The 18155-nt window shown below is 41.3% G+C and overlaps 1 protein-coding gene across 6 annotated transcripts in view; it reads right to left on the reverse strand.

Moving 5' to 3' along the window:
* SZT2 (SZT2 subunit of KICSTOR complex) overlaps positions 1 to 18155 on the reverse strand; it is a 92320-nt gene that overhangs the window by 61026 nt on the left and 13139 nt on the right. For all 6 annotated transcript variants that reach the window (XR_005215398.1, XM_037827476.1, XM_037827475.1 and 3 more), the window contains exons 2-6: positions 6921 to 7046; positions 6423 to 6596; positions 5991 to 6161; positions 2327 to 2458; positions 1423 to 1564 (exon numbers count right to left, since the gene is read on the reverse strand). Coding sequence is in view for 5 of the 6 variants with exons in the window: in XM_037827476.1 (XP_037683404.1) it covers positions 1423 to 1564; positions 2327 to 2458; positions 5991 to 6161; positions 6423 to 6596; positions 6921 to 7046 (745 nt within the window). In the remaining variant the exon portion in view is untranslated. The remainder of the gene's footprint in view (positions 1 to 1422; positions 1565 to 2326; positions 2459 to 5990; positions 6162 to 6422; positions 6597 to 6920; positions 7047 to 18155) is intronic.

Consider the following 18155-nt stretch of genomic DNA (forward strand, 5'->3'; position numbering starts at 1 on the left):
AAGGAAGATATAAGAATAGTCAAAAAGCACATGAAAGGACGCTCAACACCATTAGCCATTAAGGAAATTCAAATCAAAATCACGAGATACCATTTTTATACATACTTGAATGGGTAGTACTAAAAAAATGGAAAATTACAAGTGTGGGAGAGGATGTGGATAAATAGGAACACTCATTCACTGTTTGTAGGAATGTAAAATGGTGCAGCCACTGTGGAAGACCGTTTGGCAGTTCTTCAGAAAGTTAAGTATAGAATCACTACATGTCCTGTCAATCCTACTTATAGGTACATACCCAAAAGAATAGAAAGCAGGGACGCAAACAGATATCTGCACACCGATGTTCATAGTAGCGTTATTCACAATTGCCAAAAGATGGATGCCCATCAACCAATGAACAGATATACAAAATGTGGTATATACACACAATGGAATATTATTCAGCCATAAAAAGGAAATGAATTTCTGATCTAAGAGACAACATGGATAAACCTCAAAGACATTGTATTGTGTGAAATAAGTCAGACACAAAAGGATAAATATTATATGACCTCACTGATAATGAAATAATTAGAATAGCCAAATTCATAGAGTCAGCATCTAGAATATAGGTTACCAGGGGCTGGGGTGGTAGTAGGGAATGGGGAGTTAATGCTTAAATTATACAGTTTCTATTTGGGTTGATTAAAAATTTTTGGTAATGGATGGTGGTGATGGTAGCACAGCATTGCGAATCTAATTAATAGCACTGAATTAAATATTTGCATGTGGTTTAAAGGGAAAATTTAGGTTGTATATATGCTACTAGAATAAAAATTAAATTTTAAAAACCCAAAAAACATAGGACTGTACAACACAGCAAGTGAACCCTAAAGGTAATTATGGACCAAATAAAAATGTTTTTTCATCAATTGTAAGAAATGTACCATGGTAATTTAAGTTGTTAATAATAGGGTGGTATATAGGAAGGTGGTATATAGGAACTCTACATTTTATGCATGACTTTTTCTGTAAACCTACAACTGCTCTAATTAAAAATTAAAAAAAAAAAAAAAAGGCAAGGGAAATGCCCAACTACTGAACCCTGAAAACACTGAGTCCTCCAAACAACACGTTTTGTAAACCTCAAACACCTTTCCTTATCCCTTTCCCTTCTGCTTCTTCCCATTGAGTGCTAGAGCACAATCTCCCCCTAAGTGATGTCCTTGGAGCTTTGCTCCTTCTCAGCAGGATCCCTGGTGGTTGCCAGAGCTTGGGGTACTTGAGATACAGACTTACATTTTACAAACAAGGAAACATATCCCCTTCTTTGGGGCCCACTGATCCCCTGGAACCTTCTAACTTTGCTGATACCCTCCCTTCCTAATTCCTCCCAATTTCCTAATCCCACCAACATTTGTACAGACCTCACCTTATACTGACCTGCACTGGAGTTTGAAGGCAGCAATTGCAATGCCAAGATGCCCTGACGAATCATACTGACCAGCCCAACATCAGCTGTCACGATGGAGACTCCCACCTTCCGGCCTAGGGGCTCTGCTGAGTCTGGAGACTGGTTCTCTACCTGGCCCCAAGTTACAGAAAAGACAATGAGTTAGATGGTATTGCTGCCCCATACACAACAAAGCCAATATTACAGCACAGCACTGCCTAGGCCTGAGAGACAGACTACTGTGAGAACTCTAAGGGAGAATTCTCCTATTCTCCTACTATGCAGCTAAGCCCTACCTGAGCTACCTCCCCAAGTGTGTGCTCAGATGAGGAAGGAGTCCAGCACCAGATGAAGTGCCAGACTGTACTGAAGTAGGTCTTCTACAGCTTTTACCAATAAGTGCCCATTCCCGTATTTTCCCATCACCATTATGAGAAATTTCATATATCAACCAAATTACATTACTAGTCACCAGACATACAGAACTGCCATTTGCCTGGCTACTTCTGAGGTATCCAAAAGGAATGAAATAGGGCATTGTAGTGAGCCCAAACAGCTTTATCCCTGACTGTACAAAATACTAAATAGAGATCAAAGCCACCCATTATCACCTACTCAGATCCATTAGGGGAAAGACCCAGGACTGAAAAAGCACAAGCAAAATGGCCTTTACATTTTCTTCCAGCAAGAATTTGTGTTTCTGGGAGTGTATCTGAGTCCTCTCCCAGCAGGGAAGTGTTGTGTGCACTTTCTAGTGATTCTATCCTTGGTTCATTCTGTCTGTGGCTCTTAGCCCTTTTCTCCTTCTGTAAATGGCTTGTTTCTCCTCTCTCCCTTCTGTTTTTCACTGCTCCTATTTTCAAGTGGCCTCTGCCCACTTTCTCTCCCACATACCTGGTTCTGGGGATCATACTGCTGCTGCAGCATAGTGGCGACCTTATCCTCAAAGAGGCAGAGCTGTTCATATACATGCTGCAGGAATACCTCCCGTTGGGAGGGGTCCAAAAGGCAGCCCTGTACCAGCACCTGAGTAGCACAAGGAAATGATTGAGACATGACTGTCGGGGAGGGACTGCACACTAACCCTCTGGACACTCTATTTTCCTAGCTCCCTCTATGTGATCCTGAGTTCTCACCCAACCAGGATCTAAGGTCTGCTAACTCTCCAGTTAGTTCCCTCCTTGTCAGACTGTATACTCCATCAATCCTCAGCCCAGGTACACAATATCCCTAGTCAGGACTCCCAGTCATTAGTCACCTTAATCTGGGGTCACAACCTCCCTTGCTTACTGCCCTTCACAACAGGCACCCTTAATCTCCTGCATGGGGTTGCCATAAGATCTGCCAGCTCCTTCCTATCTTGGGCTACAGAATGTTGCCTATAAACTGCTCAACCTCAGCCTGGCAAAGCCTTTTTATTCTGATTCATACTTTTTTATTCATTCTACTTCCTAAGCATATTGCACACAGAGGCTGTTCTGGACCTTCTCGTTTTTTAAGCACTAATATCTACTTCTTATTTCACAAATGAATGTTCCTTCCTTCCTTTTACCTTCAGCAGATAACTCCATATCCCTCTTCATAGAGAAAGGAAATGAGTCAAAAGGAACTCTGTTTATCCTAACTCTGAGGATATACTACTCTCCAACCCACTGAAAATCACCCTCAATGTTTGCTAGATGATTACACCCACCTATATTATATCCATCTGTGTTCTTCCTTCTAGGCCCTGAAAAAAGGATTCTTCCTCCTCCTTTTCTTCCATAAAGCTAATCTCTCCATCTAACCTTGGATGTTTTCTCTCTCTAATATCTTCACTCTCTACAGGCTCCTTCTACTTTAAATATAAACAAGTATCCTTATCCTAACACATTTTTAACAGCCCTGATGATTCCTGTGGTAACCCTCAGGAACTTTCCTCTCTCTTTCTTCATGGGGCTCCTTTAACCTGTCTCACATGCCCTCTTCCTTCCCCCAACTCCTGCCCTACTATGAGATGAATACTCCTTCACTCCCTATTCAGAAGTGGACAAGTGGGTGGGGGCAGCCAGAAGAGGGAATAGGGAACACTGTCCCACTCCACAGGCCTGATTTGAGAAGAAAAAAGAATCAGAGAAGTAGTAGGAATTGGAGCTATGAAAGGTGAGAAAGATGTTCAAAGTTACATTATTTAGAAGAGTGAAAGCTGGGACAAGCTACGTGACAAACAATAAGGGTTTGGCGAAATAAATTATGATTATAGCCATATGATAAAATATTGAGTTAAGCAACCATTAAAATTAGGCTTTTAAAGTATATTTGGTGACACAGAAAAATGCCCACATTACATATTTAAAAAGCAGGACATGAAATATATGTATAGAATAAGCTTGATTTTTTTTTTTCTCTCTCTCTGGATGGAGAGATGATGGCAATAAACACACCCTCAAAATGAGAAGGGAATTCGAAAAACTGTTAAGAGTAGTTATCTCTGGGTTGTATATTATGGATGAGTTTTGTTTTCTCTTTATATTTTTATGTATTTTTAAAATCTCCTTTAATGGTTATATATTACAAATGTAATTTATTTATTGATTTCTTTTTTTTATGAGCAACAGGATACATCTTAAAGGAAAAAATAAGGAAGCCAGCTCACAGCTGACAAGTGGCCCCAGGGCTTAACTAAGTCCTCTCCTTCTCTATAGTTGCTGTTCTTATTCAGGTCTCATTCTCTCTCCTAGACTGCAATAATCTGCTGACTCTTCTTTCCACATCCAGACTTTGTTGCCCAATCAATGTTCCAAACTGGCCACAAAAAAGCATAACCTTCCTAATCAGAAGGGAAATTACGTATTTCCCACTTAATACCGTCAATGATTTCCTACTATCCAAGGCTAAAATCTTCAGTAGCTAACATTTGCATGTTTTCTATTTAGCAGGCACTGTTCTAAGAGCTTGCCATACATTAATTCAAGCACCATCTAATATGGGTACTGTTAATATCCTCATTTAGAAGAAAAGGAATAGATACAGAGAGGTTAAGTAACTTGCCTGAGGGCACACAGCCAGTAAGTGGCAAAACCAGGATGCAAACACAGGCAACATGATTCCAGAGCCAATGCTCTCAACCACCATGCTAAACTCCCTTATAAGAAAAAGTACAAAGTCCTAAGCATGGCCTTCAAGACCTTTCATAATCTGGCCCCGACTTATTTCTCTAGTCTTCTCTTCACCCCCACCTCTACTCCTAAACTTTACTTTGTCAAAGCTGAATAACATGTAGTTCCCTAAAACACCTGTGAATGAAAGCACAGCTCACCTTTGCTTTTGCTGGTCCCTCTGCCTGGAATGCCTATTTCCCCTCCCTTGATTGGAATTATTTCTTCAAGACCCACCTCTAATGCTCCTTTGCCCGAGGCTTGGTTGGGTGCTCCTCTCAATGCTCCCATAGCACCAAAGTGATAACTTATCAGTGGCTCTATCACATTCAACTAAAATTACTTCCTTCAATATCTGTCTCGCCCACCAAATTCTCAACTCTCAACAGGCCCAGTATCTGATTCATCTGTGTCTACAGAATCTAATCCAGGCCTGGCACAGATCAGACTTCAGGAAGTGTTTGCCATGCTGAACCAAGTGTTGAGTGATTACCGAAAGCCCACAAGCCCCCAGCCTTGGCCATCATCACCTGCACGACATGGCCTCGATCTGGGGATGTAGCCCATATCCAACAGTACTTACTAGTTGCATGATGGGGAACACTTTAAACTAGAGTTAGGGCTGGCAGTCCCTGCTCTGGGATCCAGGCATGCCCCAGTTGTGATGCTGTATATTTCGAACCCTCAGATGCAATTCCTGGCATCCCTGTCTTTCAAAGCCAGTTTGATACCTGAGGTTACAATGTAGCCATTAGGGAGAGCGTGAGGTTGAACCCCTACCAATGAGTTGAGGGTGATTAAGAGAGGGTAAACAGAAATTGGGCCAATGCTTCTCTAAGCCAAAAGCAGACATTTCAGTAACAGACTTTGCCACTCTCCAAAGGAGTGTCTTGTGATAGCCTGATTAGGTGTTGGATAAACCCTGTTATCTGTTTAGTCAGAATTACAGTTGACAGTTCACAGGGCCTCAGAGAAAATGATTCACCTTTTCCCACAGAAGAGAATATGATTCTGGGTATCTGTTATATTTCAAAATCATAAAGCCATTTCAAAAGACCATCTCCTGGGGGTAGTTCCAGGAGTTAGGGCATCAGTAAACCATCCTATAGAAATAAAGGGGGGGGGGACACAAAGAAAACAGACATCCAGTGGTCAGAACCAAAGACATTTACAGAAGGAGTGTGGGAGGCATTAATTCAATCAATGTCAACTGACCTAAAGCCTATGGAGAGGCTCTTTGGGTCCAGAAATTGTTTTTTCTTGAGAAGAGAGAGACCCATGGAGATGATTAGGGAACAGTTCAAGAAGCCAGAAAAGCTGGGGGCTTTGGGCACAAATGGTAGGGACAGGATGAGGACTTGGTCAGCAGACCATCAGAAATTAGGTCTGAGAGTACAAATTTTGGAGAAAGGATGCGGTACCTGGTGGGACTGCAGGCCAATGATTGAGGAATAGGCCTGGATAGTTACGTAGATCTCAGGTTGGAAGTCGATCCAAGATCCAGGCACTCGGAAGGGCCGAAGCAGCCCGCCTAGGCAGCGGGAGAGGGCATGGAAAACTTCATCAAACAAGATCTCCCCTGTGGAGTCATCCTGAGGGCAATACAGAGAAAGATCTCTCAAGAGTGACCAAAGGTGGCCGTAAAGAGAGGGCAGAAACAAGCAGCTCCCATGGGTCAGTGGGACCCTTATCCTATGTTGATCTTACCCACAAATGCAGTGCCACGGATGGAATGTGTGTTCCCTTCCCACAATGGCAGGCTGGGATCACTTTTCACTTCTTCCAGATCTATCCCTCCCCTCCTCACAACCCACCCTAGTCTTTCTTCCCACTCTCTCCACCCAAACCCTCACCACAATGCCGGTAGATGGGCTAAGGTCCAGTTCAATGACGAATCGATACTGCCAAGCCAGGAAGGTGACCTGGGTAGAAGGTACGAGGAGGAATGGCCTTGGGACCACTGGTTCATCTGGCTGCCATCCAGGGGGCAGGACGCTGAGGACTTCCAACTCCTGCTCAGACTGATGCTAACAATTAGAATAGAGAAAGGAAAGGATGAGGGAAGAAAAAGTCACCCCCTTCTTCCCAGGACCTAACTTCTATATCTAAAACACCACTGGTCTCACCACCTGGAACCCAACCAGACACTCCTCCCTTCACTACCTGGAAATAATTATTAAAATAAAATTTCCCCTGCAGAATCATCTTGTGGGTAGTCAGTTACTCCTCCCAGACTTAGACTCCTCAGAATTAGTTTTTTCCCTTCCTGTTTATTTCCAGCATCCTCCTAGAAGAGATGCTGCTGGGCCAGCCAGCCAGTTTCTCATATCCTGCCTGTCTCTAGGCCTCACCAGTATCTCCTGGGGTGTGGCCTGCACAGTTTGATGCAGGTGATTGAGGAACCAAGCCAGGCGAACATTTCGGGAGATTCGATAATCCTTTTTCATCAATAGGAACACTTGCCCAGCTTCTTCCACCTAGGGACAAAGAGATATCAATATGCATTAAAAAAAAATCACTTAGTTCCTAGTGTAAAAAGATCTCTATGAAAATGATTTGTCAAAGAAGCTCACAATCTACAAGAGGGAGGTGAAAAGTTTACCTCCATCCCCCCTGTAAGGCATTCCCAAGGATTCAATTCTCAACTCTCTGCTCCCACTCCCATTCCCCCTATATGGAATTTCCACATTGTCAAATATCTACATGTGCTTCCTATAAACTACAAGCTCCTTGAGGGCAGAGGACGTGTCTTGTTCTAATTTTGTGAACCTGTGCTTGGTACATTGCTTAATACAGAGTAGACATTCATTAAGTCCTTGGTACATTAAATGAATGTCAGACAGTTGTCCTCCTAGTTAGTTAGCCTTGACCACAGTAGGCACTAAAGAAATCTTTACAGAGTGAATGACAAGCCTCCCCAACACCTTAAAATCAAACTTCTATGGGTCAAAATCTCCTATCTACCTACTTTTCTGTTGTCAACACTCTAGTCCCTTCCTGCCTTGGCTGAAATGGCAGTCAGTTCAACAATATTCTAACATTGTTGTCAGTTCCCTTACTTATTTGTCCTTGTCCTTCATCTATACAAGCCCTGCCAAATCTGGACTCAGAATGAATTCAACATTCTCCCTATCCACATGGTGGCTGCATTTTGACAGAAAGAAATCTGTCACCTTGCTGGCGGTGCCAACTCTAGCAGACTATTACTAGTCCTTGTACTTCTCCCTGGTCAGCAACTTTTCCTCTTCCCCACAGAAGGTTCTCCAATCTCAAACTCCTCAATCCTAGCAGAAAAACTTGCCTGTTGTTTCAGCAGAAAAAGTAAGGGTCAATTGATCTGAACTCCCTCAATGTCTCTTCCTGACTCCTAATTAATGCTTATCCATAACACACCTTACTCCCTTACTCTCACCTCAAAAGAAAAGATTACTTTCTTCCTGTTCTGGGCATATTGTAAATTTCTCCTTCTGTGTTCCTGACTAGTGAGCGGGAAAAGGCCAGGCTGCAGGGATTAAAAAGAGGGTAGTAGATGAGAAAAGAACAAAAGTTAATGACTGACTGTTGAGAAATGTGGTGTTGAAAGGAAGTGAATTTTTTTTCCGAAAAAAAAAGGGGACATACACTTGGAAAAGAGATTGAAAAGGCAATAATAAATTGTGTTTAATGTCAGAGAAGAGGGTGGAGAGCAGAGATACAATGGCTAAAGATGTAGAAAGTATTTCTTCTTCTCAAGACAGGAGGAAGAAAGGATAAAAGGATATAGAAACTGATACTGGGAAATAGCCAGGATGAAAAGCAAGAAGAGGGAAGGAACTCACATTTATTGAGCACCTAAAACATATTCAATGGTATGCTGTAGAAATTAAATGCGAGAGTTTCAGATTCAGACAACCTGGATTTGAATTCCAATTCTGCCACTAATTAGTTTTGAGATACTTAATCTTTTTAGGTCTCAGGGCCCTCATCTGTAAAATGGGGATAATCCTAATACCAATCTAATAGTGTTGCTGTATGAATTAAGTGAAATCATGCCTCTGAGGTGCCCAGCACACTGCCGGCTGCTCAAGAAGAACATAATAAACGTTAACTATTACAAACACATAGAAAGAAAACAAAACACATGATCATATTGATTGATGAAGAATAAGCATTTGACAAAATCCAGCATCCTTTCTTAATAAAAAACATATTGAAAGACAGGAATAGAAGGGAACTTCCTCAAAATGATAAAGGGCATATATGAAAAAACCACAGCTAACATCATACTCAATGACTAAAGACTAAACGCTTTCCCTCTAAGATCAGCAACAAGACAAGGATGCCCACTATCACCACTCCTATTCAACACCATGCTAGAAGTTCTAGCCCAAGCAATTAGGCAAGAAAAAGAAATAAAAGGCATCTCAACTGGAAAGGAAGAAGTAAAATTTTCACTATTTGTAGATGACATGATCCTATGTTTAGCAAGTCCCGAAAAATCTATGACGAAGCTGCTAGACCTAATAAACATGTTCAGCGAAGTGGTGGGAATAAAAGATCAACACAGAAAACTCAGTAGTGTTTCTATACATCTGTTCTAGTTGCTAACGCTGCTGGATTGCAAAACACCAGAAATGGATTGGCTTTTATAAAAGAGGGTTTATTTGGTTACACAGTTACAATCTTAAGGCCACAAAGTGTCCAAGGTAACGCACAACAATTGGGTACCTTCACTGGAAGATGGCCAATGGCATCCGGAAAATCTCTGTTAGGTGGGAAGGCAAGTGGCTGGTGTCTGCTCCGGAGTTCTGGTTTCAAAATGGCTTTCTCCCAGGACGTTCCTCCCTAGGCTTCAGCTCCTCAAAAATGTCATTCTTAGTTGCCCTTGGGGCATTTGCTCTCTCTTAGCTTCTCCGGGGCAAAAGTCTGTTTTCAATGGCCATTTTCAAACTGTCTCTCATCTGCAGCTACTCTCTTACCTTCTGTGCATTCTTCAAAGTGTCCCTCTTGGCTGTAGCTCCTCTTCAAAATGTCACTCTCAGCTGCACTGAGTTCCTTCTGTTTGTCAGCTCATTTATATGGCTCCAGTGATTTAATTTAGACCTACTCTGAATGGGTGGGGTAAGACCGCCATGGAAATTATCCAATCAGAGTCATCACCCACAGTTGGGTGGGGTGCATCTCTACGGAAACACTCAAAAGAATTACAATCTAATCAACACTGATACGACGGCCCACACAATTTTACATCAAAGAAAATGGCGTTTTGGGGGACATAATACATTCAAACCAGCACAACTAGTAATGAGTAATCTGAGAAGGAAATCAAGAAAAAAAAATCCATTTGCAGCAGGAAATAAAATAATTAAATATCTAGGAATAAATTTAACCAACCATGTAAAGGACCTGCATTCAGAAAACTACAAAATATTGCTAAAAGAAATCAAAGAAGACCTAAATAAATGGAAGGACATTCCATGCCCATAGACTGGAAGATTAAATATCATTAAGACATCAATTCTACTCAAACTGATTTATAGATTCAATGCGGAGGCGGGGCAAGATGGCGGACTGGTGAGCTGTATGTTTTAGTTACTCCTCCAGGAAAGTAGGTAGAAAGCCAGGAACTGCGTGGACTGGACACCACAGAGCAATCTGACTTTGGGCATACATCATACAACACTCATGAAAACGTCGAACTGCTGAGATCAGCGAAATCTGTAAGTTTTTGTGGCCAGGGGACCCGCACCCCTCCCTGCCAGGCTCAGTCCCATGGGAGGAGGGGTTGTCAGCTCCGGGAAGGAGAAGGGAGAACTGCAGTAGCAGCTCTTATCAGAAACTCATTCTACTGATCCAAACTCCAACCATAGATAGACTGAGACCAGACACCAGAGAATCTGAGAGCAGCCAGCCCAGCAGAGAGGAAACAGGCATAGAAAAAAACAGCACGAAAAACTCCAAAATAAAAGCGGAGGATTTTTGGAGTTCTGGTGAACATAGAAAGGGGAAGGGCAGAGCTCAGGCCCTGAGGCTCATATGCAAATCCCAAAGAAAAGCTGATCTCTCTGCCCTGTGGACGTTTCCTTAATGGCCCTAAGTGCTTTGTCTCTTAGCATTTCAATAACCTATTAGATCTGTGAGGAGGGCCCTTTTTTTTTTTTTTGTTTTTTAATCCTTTTTTCTTTTTCTAAAACAATTACTCTAAGAAGCCCAATACAGAAAGCTTCAAAGACTTGCAATTTGGGCAGGTCAAGATAAGAGCAGAACTAAGAGAGCTCTGAGACAAAAGGCAATAATCCAGTGGCTGAGAAAATTCATTAAACACCACAACTTCCCAAGAAAAGGGGGGTGTCTGCTCACAGCCATCATCCTGGTGGACAGGAAACACTCCTGCCCATCACCAGCCCCATAGCCCAGAGCTGCCCCAGACAACCCAGTGTGACGGAAGTGCTTCAAATAACAGGCACACACCACAAAACTGGGCGTGGACATTAGCCTTCCCTGCAACCTCAGCTGATTGTCCCAGAGTTGGGAAGGTGGAGCAGTGTGAATTAAACAAAGCCCCATTCAGCCACCATTTGAGCAGACCGGGAGCCTCCCTACACAGCCCAGCAGCCCAGAACCGCCCTGGGGGGACGTCACTCACCTGTGACATAGCACAGTCATCCCTCAACAGAGGACCAGGGGGTGCACGGCCTGGAAGAGGGACACACTTGCAAGTCTCAGGAGCCATACTCCAATACCAAGGATTTGTGGGTCAGTGGCAGAGACCAACTGTGGCAGGACTGAACTGAAGGATTAGACTATTGCAGCAGCTTTAAAACTCCAGGATTACCAGGGAGATTTGATTGTTAGAGCCACCCCCCTCCCTGACTGCCCAGAAACACGCCCCATATACAGGGCGGGCAACACCAACTACACACGCAAGCTTGGTACACGAATTGGACCCCACAAGACTCACTCCCCCACTCACCACAAAGGCTAAGCAGGGGAGAACTGGCTTGTGGAGAACAGGTGGCTCGTGGACGCCACCTGCTGGTTAGTTAGAGAAAGTGTACTCCATGAAGCTGTAGATCTGATAAATTAGAGATAAGGACTTCAATTGGTCTGCAAATCCTAAAAGAACCCTATCAAGTTCAGCAAATGCCAAGAGGCCAAAAACAACAGAAAATTATAAAGCATATGAAAAAACCAGATGATCTGGATAACCCAAGCCCAAACACCCAAATCAAAAGATCAGAAGAGACACAGCACCTAGAGCAGCTACTCAAAGAACTAAAGATGAACAATGAGACCATAGTACGGGATACAAAGGATATCAAGAAGACCCTAGAAGAGCATAAAGAAGACATAGCAAGACTAAATACAAAAATGGATGATCTTATGGAAATTAAAGAAACTGTTGACCAAATTAAAAAGATTCTGGACACTCATAGTACAAGACTAGACGAAGTTGAACAACGAATCAGTGACCTGGAAGATGACAGAATGGAAAATGAAAGCATAAAAGAATGGGGAAAAAAATTGAAAAAATCGAAACGGACCTCAGGGATATGATAGATTATATAAAACGTCCAAATATAAGACTCATTGGTGTTCCAGAAGGGGAAGAAAAGGGTAAAGGTCTAGGAAAAGTATTCAAAGAAATTGTTGGGGAAAACTTCCCAAATCTTCTAAACAACATAAATACAGAAATCATAAATGCTCAGCGAACTCCAAATAGAATAAATCCAAATAAACCCACCCCGAGACATATTCTGATCACACTATCAACTACCGAAGAGAAGGAGCAAGTTCTGAAAGCAGCAAGAGAAAAGCAATTCACCACATACAAAGGAAACAGCATAAGACTAAGTAGTGACTACTCAGCAGCCACCATGGAGGCAAGAAGGCAGTGGTATGATGTATTTAAAACTCTGAGTGAGAAAAATTTCCAACCAAGAATACTTTATCCAGCAAAGCTCTCCTTCAAATTTGAGGGAGAGCTTAAATTTTTCACAGACAAACAAATGCTGAGAGAATTTGCTAACAAGAGACCTGCCCTACTGGAGATACTAAAGGGAACCCTACAGACAGAGAAACAAAGAAAGGACAGAGAGACTTGGAGAAAGGTTTAGTACTAAAGAGATTCGGTATGGGTACAATAAAGGATATTAATAGACAGAGGGGAAAAATACATATGACAAACATAAACCAAAGGATAAGATGGCTGATTCAAGAAATGCCTTCACAGTTATAACGTTGAATGTAAATGGATTAAACTCCCCAATTAAAAGATATAGATTCACAGAATGGATCAAAAAAAATAAACCATCAATATGTTGCATACAAGAGACTCATCTTAGACACAGGGACACAAAGAAATTGAAAGTGAAAGGAGGGAAAAACATATTTCATGCAAGCTACAGCCAAAAGAAAGCAGGTGTAGCAATATTAATCTCAGATAAAATAGACTTTAAATGCAGGGATGTTTTGAGAGACAAAGAAGGCCACTGCATACTAATAAAAGGGGCAATTCAACAAGAAGAAATAACAATCATAAATGTCTATGCACCCAATCAAGGTGCCACAAAATACATGAGAGAAACACTGGCAAAACTAAAGGAAGCAATTGATGTTTCCACAATAATTGTGGGAGACTTCAACACATCACTCTCTCTTATAGATAGATCAACCAGACAGAAGACCAATAAGGAAATTGAAAACCTAAACAATCTGATAAATGAATTAGATTTAACAGACATATACAGGACATTACATCCCAAATCACCAGGATACACATACTTTTCTAGTGCTCACGGAACTTTCCCCAGAATAGATCATATGCTAGGACATAAAACAAGCCTCAATAAATTTAAAAAGATTGAAATTATTCAAAGCACATTCTCTGACCACAATGGAATACAATTAGAAGTCAATAACCATCAGAGACTTAGAAAATTCACAAATACCTGGAGGTTAAACAACACACTCCTAAACAATCAGTGGGTTAAAGAAGAAATAGCAAGAGAAATTGCTAAATATATAGAGACGAATGAAAATGAGAACACAACATACCAAAACCTATGGGATGCAGCAAAAGCAGTGCTGAGGGGGAAATTTATAGCACTAAACACATATATTAAAAAGGAAGAAAGAGTCAAAATCAAAGAACTAATGGATCAACTGAAGAAGCTAGAAAATGAACAGCAAACCAATCCTAAACCAAGTAGAAGAAAAGAAATAACAAGGATTAAAGCAGAAATAAATGACATAGAGAACAAAAAAACAATAGAGAAGATAAATATCACCAAAAGTTGGTTCTTTGAGAAGATCAACAAGATTGACAAGCCCGTAGCTAGACTGACAAAATCAAAAAGAGAGAAGACCCATATAAACAAAATAATGAATGAAAAAGGTGACATAACTGCAGATCCTGAAGAAATTAAAAAAATTGTAAGAGGATACTATGAACAACTGTATGGCAACAAACTGGATAATGTAGAGGAAATGGACAATTTCCTGGAAACATATGAACAACCTAGACTGACCAGAGAAGAAATAGAAGACCTCAATCAACCCATCACAAGCAAAGAGATCCAATCAGTCATCAAAAATCTTCCCACAAATAAATGCCCAGGGCCAGATGGCTTCACAGGGGAATTCTAGATTCAATGCAATCCCAATCAAAATCCCAACGGCTAACTTAGAAGAAATGGAAAAGCCAATCATCAAATTTATTTGGAAGGGTAAGGGGCCCAAATAGCCAAGAACATCTTGAAAAAGAAGAATGAAGTTGGAGGACACACACTGCCTGACTTTAAAGCCTATTACAAAGCTACAGTGGTCAAAACAGTATGGTACTGGCATAAAGAAAGACATATTGGTCAATGCAACCAAGTTGAGAGTTCAGAAATAGACCCACATATTTATGATCAATTGATTTTCGACAAGGCTGTCAAATCCACTCAACAGGGACAGAATATTCTTTTCAACAAATAGTGCTGAGAGAACTGAATATCTATATCCAAAAGAATATGGATTCTTTACATAAAAATTAACTGAAAAATAGATCAAAGACCTAAATAAAAGAAAAAGGACAATAAAGCTCCTGGAAGAAAATGTAGGGAAGCATCTTCAAGACCTTGTGGTAGGAGGTAGTTTCTTAGACTTGACCAACCAAAGCCCAAGCAACAAAAGGAAAAGCAGATAAATGGGAACTCCTCAAGGAAATTGAATTAATTTTGTGCATCAAAGAACTTTGTCAAAAAGGTGAAAAGGCAGCCTACTCAATGGGAGAAAATATTTGGAAACCACTTATCTGATAAGGGTTTAATATCCAGAATATATAAAGAAATCCTATAACTCAACAATAAAATGACAAACAACCCAGTTAAAAATGGCAAAAGACTTGAATAGTCTTTCCAAAGAAGAAATACAAATGGCTAAAAGGCACATGAAAAGAGGCTCAACATCACTAGCTTTTAGGGAAATGCAAATCAAAACCATGATGAGTCACTTCACACTTACTAGAAAGACCACTATTAAACAAACAGAAAACTGCAAGTGCTGAAAAGCATATGGAGAAATAGGAACACTTATTCACTGCTGGTGGGAATGTAAAATGGTACAGCCACTGTGAAGACAGTTTGGTGGTTCCCTGGGAAGTTAGGTATAGAAATTCCATATCATCCAGCAATCCTGCTCCTAGGTATATACTCAGAAGAACTGAAAGCAGGACTGCGAACAGACATTTGCATACCAATGTTCAAAGCCGAATTATTTACAATTGCCAAAAGATGGAAACAACCAAAGTGTCCATCAACTGATGAATGGATAAACAAAATGTGGTATACACATATGATGGAATATTATTTGGCAGTAAGACGGAATGAAGTCATGATGCATATGACAACATGGATGAACCTTGAGGACATTGAGTGAAATAAGCCAGACACAAAAGGACAAATATTGTAAGATCTCACCAATATGTACTAATTATAATAAGCAAACTCATAGAGTTAAAATCTAGAATACAGATTACCAGGAGATAGAATGAGGGTAGAGAATGGGGAACGAATGCTTAATTTGTGCTGAATTTTTAATTAGGTTGAATGTAAATGTTTGGAAATGGATGGAGATGATGGTAGCACATTATGGTGAGTATAATTAAGAGGACACAATTATGTGTGATGGTGGGCTGAAACGTGAAGTTTAAGGTCATGGAGGTTACTAGAAGGAAAACCAGAGAATAAAACATGGGTCTGAATAACACAGTGAACTCTGTTGCAGACAATGACTATGGTTAATAGTACAAATATAAGAATGTTCTTTCATGACCTAGAACAAATGTATGTCACTATTACAAGGAGTTAATAATAGAGTGGTATATGGGGGGAAATGCACCTAATGCAAACTATGGCCTGTAACAGTAATATTTTAATATTATTTCATCAACTGTAACAAATGTACCACCAATACTAATGGTCAATAATAGGGGTGGGGATAAGGGTCATAGGGTTTTTCTTTTTGGAGTAATGAAAATGTTCTAAAAATGACTAGTGATGAATGCACAACTCTGATTATACTATGAGCCACTGATTGCATACTTTGGATGGATTGTCTGGTGTGTGAATATATCTCTGTAAAGCTGTTTTTAAAAAAACAGGCATGACTTCCACAAAGATGGCAGATTAGGAGAGACAGAACAAAACTCTCCTCAGTGAAAAACACTAAGTAAAGGACAGAAAGAACTCCAGAAGAGCAGTTCCAGGGTTCCACTGACTGGGCAAGGACTTCTACAACCATAGTGAGTGTGTATTTGGAGAAGCCAAGAGACTCCGTTTAAGACCGGTGAGTGTTCAGCCTGGAACGCTGCTGGGGAATGGGCGGTTGGAGCCAGCTGATGAGTGCAGAGGGGAGCAGCCTTCCATGTCTTGGGCACCCTCCTCAGCACTTGGCTCAGGTGATAACCCTTCACAGACCTGTGGCCAAGAGCCCACATGCAGGGACTGGTGGTTAGAGCAGGCAGACAAGCATGGAAGAAGGCAGCTTTCCACACCCCATGCAGCCATCTTTGCAGTTGGCTGGGTAGAAGATCCTTCACAGCCCTGTGGCAGATGAGCTTCCGTGAGGAAATTCAGGATTCAGTAGGCTTGTGACAGCAACCACTCTTCCTCCAGGGAAGCCCACAGTGTGCATAGCCTAGAGGCAAGGGTGCCGCACACAAGTGCCAGGAGCCTCCCACAAACCCAGGGACTCACAGACACATGGCAGACAGGGACTGTGGGGCATTTGAGCTGGAAGGTGAGAAGCATAGCTCTGCAGCCCCAGAGTACTCCACCTGCAGCCCTGGGAATGGCCGGGACCACTGTGTCCTGGAGTGGACTCCTTACCAAATGCGCAGGGCACGCTCCCCACCCATAGGGCTGGCAGTCCCCAGTGCACATGGAAAATTGGTGCACTGATTGGACTTCCACATGGTTTGGACCCCCACTCAGTGCAAAGACAAAGTAGGGGGAGAACTGGCTTCAGGATAAGAGGTGGCTCAAGAGCACCATCTACTGATAGGTCAAGGAAACTGCACTCCACCAAGCTGTAGCTCTGCAAACTTATAGACAAATGTTCAAATAATCCTGCATAACCTAAAAGAACCCTATCAGGATAAGCAAATGCCAAGAGGTCAAAAACAACAGAAAATTATAAAGCACATGAAGAATAACCACAACATCCAAATTAAAAAGTCAGAGGAGACATAGAACTTGGAGAAATTAATCAAAGAAATACACACAAACATCAACGTCATGGCTCAGGATATAAGGGACATGAAGAAGACCCTAGAAGAGCATAAAGAAGAATTTGCAAGAGTAAGTTTAAAAACAGTGGATGTTACGAAAATAAAAGATAATGCTGACCAAATTAAAAATATTCTTGAGACACATAACAGCAGATATGATGAGGTAAAGGAATGAATTAGTGAACTCAAGGACAGGGCAATGGATTGCACAAAGAAATGAATAGTGAAAAAAATCAAAAAATTTTAAATGAATCTCAGACAAATGATGAACAACATGAAGCATACAAATATAAGAATCATTGGTGAAGAGAAGAGTAAAGGGCTAGGAAGAGTTTTCAAAGACATCGTTGGGGAAACCTTCCCAGCCCTTCTAAATGACAAAAATATGCAAATCAAAGATGCCCAATGAACTCCAAATAGAATATATCAAAACAAACTCATCCCAAGACATATTCTGAGCAGACTGTCAAATGCTGAAGAGAAGGAGAAAGTTCTGAAAGCAGCAAAGGAGAAGTGATTCACCACATACAAGGGAAACAACCTAAGACTAAGTACTGACTACTCAGTGGGCACTATGAAGGCGAGAAGGTAATGTATGACATATTTAAAATTCTGAAAGAGAAAAATTGCCAGCCAAAAACTCTTTATCAAGCAAAGCTCTCCTTCAAAATTGAGGGAAAGCTTAAAATTTTCACAGACAAATGCTGAGAGAATTTGTTAACAAGAAACCTGCCTTACAAGAAATACTAAAGGGAGTTCTCCAGCTGAGAAAAAAAAGACAGGAGAGAGAGGACTGGAGAAGGGCACAGAACTGAAGAGTATTAGTAAGGGT

Source organism: Choloepus didactylus, chromosome 2 (assembly GCF_015220235.1).
Source record: "Choloepus didactylus isolate mChoDid1 chromosome 2, mChoDid1.pri, whole genome shotgun sequence".
Lineage (NCBI taxonomy): Eukaryota > Metazoa > Chordata > Mammalia > Pilosa > Megalonychidae > Choloepus > Choloepus didactylus.